A 4,927-nucleotide genomic window follows, 5' to 3' on the forward strand; every position below is an offset into this window, starting at 1 on the left:
ACTGAAAAAGACAAATTTTAAACAAAATACAGGAATTTTGAACTAAAAAAAGGTACATTTTCAAACAAAAATAAAATAGTTAAATTTTCTACAAAAAAAAAATAATTTTGAACAAAAGAAATTAATTTTTAACTAACAATTAAATAGTTCGATTTCCAGTGAAAAAAAAATCATTTTCAATCAAATAAAATCATTTTTCAGTTAATAGATAGTAGATAATATTTAATAGATAATAGTTCAAAGTTGCATGAACTTTCAACAAAAAATATAATTTATCAACCAAAAATAGAATAGTTAAATTTTCAGTTAAAAAATAAATGTTAAAAAAGCGAATTTTCGACCAAAGAAATTGATTTTTAACCAAAAAGATAAAGTTTCAATTAATGAGATTACTTTTTTACTAACAAATTTGAATTTTCGACCAAAAATAGAAAAGATCTGTTTTTTTGAAAATTAACTTAGAAGAAAAGAAAGCATAATTTCAACAATAAAAAATGCATTTTTATCAAAAAATGAATTAATAACCAAGAAGATTAATATTCTACAACGAAAGATGAATTTTCAACAAAATACAGGAATCTTTATGATGCCAATGAAAAATGTAATAGTTGATATTTCAACCAATAAATATTTTTATTGCAAATAAGTTGAATGCAATCAAAATAGACGAATTTTTAACAAAATAGTTGAATACTCACCCAAAACAGATTAATTTTGAACAAAAAGGTTGTAATTCTAAACAAAAAAAGGTGCAATTTGTACCAAAACAGATTAATTTTCAACACCAAAAATACGAATTTTTTACAAAATAATAAGATTGACTTCAATTTCAATTTATCAAAAATTCCCGAACTCTTTCGTGTTTTCCGTGATATTCCCTGACTGTCCATGTGCAATTTTAAACTCTCTGACTTTCTAGGATTCCCTAACATTTTGTTTCTATCAGCGAAAATTCGCTGAGAAATCAGTGACTTTTCACTAAATTTCCAGTCAAGTTCCACCGATTTTGAAAAATAAAGCTACTGATCTCAAGAATTCCAAACCTTTTCCCATAAGTAAGTAAAAAATATAGGAATTATGGTGAATATTCACTGATTTTCAGTCAAATTTCACTGTTTACTTTAAATTTGAGTCAGTGAGAATATTATCACTGAATCTAAGAATTTACGACTTTCACTAAATTTGACTAATTAAAAATGTATTGATAGTTTTTCAAGTTAAAATATTTTATATCAAATTTTCAGAAAATAGTAGCGCAGGATGACGAAACTCTCCAATTTGCGAGTGGAGTCAAGGTAATTCCAAAGTCTATAACTGGAACGGAGGAAAAACTTTTGGTGGCCACAAATCGTTATCAGAAAATAGCACTTGGAACTATGAATTTCAACGAAAGTAATTTCAGAATTTTGACTCAATCAGTCCAAAAACTGATTCGTGGAACAAAATGTGAAGCACCTCGGGCAATTAAAGAACAAATTATGTGTTAATAATTACTCTCTACAGAGGCTGCAAATAATTATCAAAATATTTTCCGGGACAAAAAGCAATCATAAATATTCAGAGAACATTTTATATTTTTCATTACAAAATATTTTCTTTCTTCTTTGATAGTAGTAGAAATAATTCGAAAAAAGAAATTTAAATATCTTCTTTCATGGCGAGATGCATACATGAAAGGTTCATTAGTAATTTCATGGAATTTCATTAGAAACTTGTTTATCTCGAATAATAAAACAAACTTAAGTTAAACACGTGTTGTATTTTTAAAAGGTCAATCAATAAAACCAATTATAGATAATTATTCACTGATTTCTTAATAATGTCCATCGTCATAAAAGCATGCTTTATTATCTCGAAGCAATTTCAAAAATTTTGAAATTTAATAGAGACTTTGACTGTCAATTTTTTTAATTTAAATATTTTGCATTTGTAAAAATTTAGACTTTAAGGCTTGAGAATTTGAAATTGTTTAATTTTGAAAGTTTTTAAACTGGGATTGTTCAATTCTGACATTTTTCCCAAATACTCAATAAGACAGTTTCAATTTTTAAGGGTTCCATTTCTATCTACTTGTATAAATTAAATAGGATTTTTATCTTTCAAAATATTGCACTATTTTAATTAGGATTTTTCAGTTGTTAGTCTTAAAAATTGAAAAAGTTCAGTGTTTAACGTTCCAATTTGTACAACTGATTAGCGTTTAAGATTTGTGAACTCGAAATTATTTTATCTCGAATACTTGAAATTTCAAAATCTTTTTTCATCATTCCTTTTTGAAATTTAAGGAATTAAAAATGTTATCCACTTTGTCAATTTATTCAATTTTAAATACAAATTTTTGATTACTGAATGTTGTATGCTTTTTGTTCGAAGTTATTGATTCTCCAAAGCTTGAATATTAAAATGCTTAATTCTGAGCCCTTCATAATTAAACATCAATGTATCATATAGAATTATAGTTTTATAATTAAATATACAAAAAATGTCACGTTTTTTACAGAGGTCGAATGGGCAAATTCCAGAGTATGCTCAGGTTTTACAGGACAACTTTCTAAAAAATTCTATTCAAAGTTTAAGTTTTAATTAGTTTCAAAGAATTAAATTTCTATCAAATATTGTATTTTCAGATAAAAAAATTAGTTTTAACTAAAAAAAAAGGTTTAATTTCAAAATAAAGAGGTGACTCTAAAAATATACTAATTTTTAACAAACTCGTTCAACTTTGAACCAAGTAGTTCAATTTTCAAATCAAAAATAATAAACTTTAAACAAAAAAGTTAAAAGCCGTAGCAGGATAAGCATGGTCCGGTTGCCCCCGCTCAGATAAAGCTACCCCAAGTATCAAATAACAAAACAAAAATTTTACAGAAGTTATAAACAAATTTAGAAACATAAAAAAATGGATTTTTCTCAAAAACGGCTTTACCGATCATAATTTTTTGATAATAAGGAGATAAATTTAAAAAAATAATTTTTTTGAAGGAAGTACTTCTGGCACAGCAACCATTTTTCTATATATCCTGCTGAAATACAAAGCTGCAATATATATTTTTGCGGAAAAAAAATATATAAAAAATATAAAAATAAAAACAACTTGTTGGTCCCTCACATGTATACAATTCCATGAGAATGAGGGGCCAACTTCATGTTTAGCTCATGGCGCAATAATTCACCCGCAATAGTGTGATAAGAAACCAAATGCAACAGCATTATTCGATTAAAAACACATTTGATCGTGATTCTCCAGTCACAGTTTTAATTGAGTATAAATATATAGAATAATACTTCTCTTCGTTTACTGCTGACATTCGCCAAACTAATGTCATGTTTGCCCAGGACGCACGACGTGGAGGTCGTCAGTCAGATTAGCGTCCCTTACTTTATTAACACTATATACAACTATATACACGGAGAGAAATCTAGTTTGAAACCCTGAGAATTATGGTTAGGAATAGGGGCTCAGTCTAAGAAAAGTAAAGCAATTCATTTTCACGTTGGGCCATCTAAGAAAGGTTAATGTATATAAATATTAGGAATGCGAATTAAATGGTTCAAACTGAACGCTCGTCGCTAGTGCAACGAAAGGTTCGACCGTAGGGGATTGAGTTTAAGAGCGCGTGTGGAGTCGGAGGTAGATCAGAGGAACGCAAGCAAGATCGAATTATAAGTAAAGTAAGAAAAATAAACAGAGATACTGGAATACGTTTCAAATGTAAGTCAGGCGTTGTAGAATCGTCGTTAGACATTCCAGTAATGCATCTCGAAATAGTTTATGTAATATAATGATAAAGTAGCAAAAAAATCTTTTACTTATAATAAACTGCACTTAATTTATTTTACAAATTATGTAATTGCACGCACGGCCACTTACAAACGTTATCGAACGCCCAAACGCAATGAAAAATCGCACCCGCTGGGGATCGAACACACCCTACGTAAACAACCAAAAACCTCTAAGCCCGATGCTCTAGCTAATTACGTTAATGTATCGCTTACATTCTGCTGACAAAATCTCAGCCAAGATTTTCGCTGATAAGCATGGGATAAAAGAAGAATATTTTGTTTTCTATTTTTTGTTTTACACATCATATATAAATAGGTGGATTTACAAATGTTTCATCAAAATATTTTAATTTAAATCTTAATAGTGAAATGTTTAATTGAAATATTTTTTGAGCTTGTGATTTCTATTCAAATAGTAAAGCTCGAAAATTTAAGGGATTTATTACTTTTAGATGTATTATAAGTAAAAAATATTTAAATTTAATTTTGTAGCTTAAAAAACGGAATGATTATAGTTCTACTGATCTTATTTAGTGAAAATCTGACAGTAAAAATAAAAGCAGCCAATACAAATGAAGTAAACGAAGTTCATTAAAAATGTTTTATTTTATTCCTGGAACAATATTTGAAGGCTTCCAGTATATATATTTAGATAACGATCGAAAACGAAATTTTTTAGGAGAGCGAAATAACATTCCGTAAAATCGAAATCAGCCTATAAAGATAAAAACACAAGTCACTCCCGAGTTGAAGTGTTTCTGAATTAAAACCAAAAAATTATGATTAAACAATATTATCCATTTCCGAGAAATAAAACGTAGAAGTTTACAATCACAAAGAGACAGAAGCAACTTACTCTGTATGTATGTATTTAATCTCTCCCTTTTACGGGTTTGAGGGCCACCGCTCCCTGTACATATATTTACAATTCCATCCTTAGTCTAACTTAACTACTACTTATATTCCACTCTTTCGCATTATGCAGGATAAACAATAGTAACAGTAGTGATATTAATTCCTAAAACGAGCGAGCTTCCAGGGCTTCCGTTTCCTCTTACCATAAAAAAATGCATTTTCCACGATATTGAAAACAATTTTCGTTTTTTACTGTCCCTTTTCAGTATCACCCGTTTGGCTCTGCCCT

The 4,927-nt window shown here is 28.5% G+C and overlaps 1 protein-coding gene across 1 annotated transcript in view; it reads left to right on the forward strand.

The window, feature by feature from the left end:
* The window catches only part of LOC117177325 (major royal jelly protein 1-like), a gene marked incomplete at its 5' end in the record, with an annotated part of 12,239 nt that extends 10,438 nt beyond the window's left edge, over nucleotides 1–1,801 (forward strand). The window contains one exon of the mRNA XM_033367946.1: nucleotides 1,245–1,801. Coding sequence (XP_033223837.1) covers nucleotides 1,245–1,487 — 243 coding nt within the window. The remainder of the gene's footprint in view (nucleotides 1–1,244) is intronic.
* Between the last annotated feature and the right edge of the window lie 3,126 nt (nucleotides 1,802–4,927).

The sequence above is a fragment of the Belonocnema kinseyi genome, chromosome 7, assembly GCF_010883055.1.
Source record: "Belonocnema kinseyi isolate 2016_QV_RU_SX_M_011 chromosome 7, B_treatae_v1, whole genome shotgun sequence".
Classification (NCBI taxonomy): domain Eukaryota; kingdom Metazoa; phylum Arthropoda; class Insecta; order Hymenoptera; family Cynipidae; genus Belonocnema; species Belonocnema kinseyi.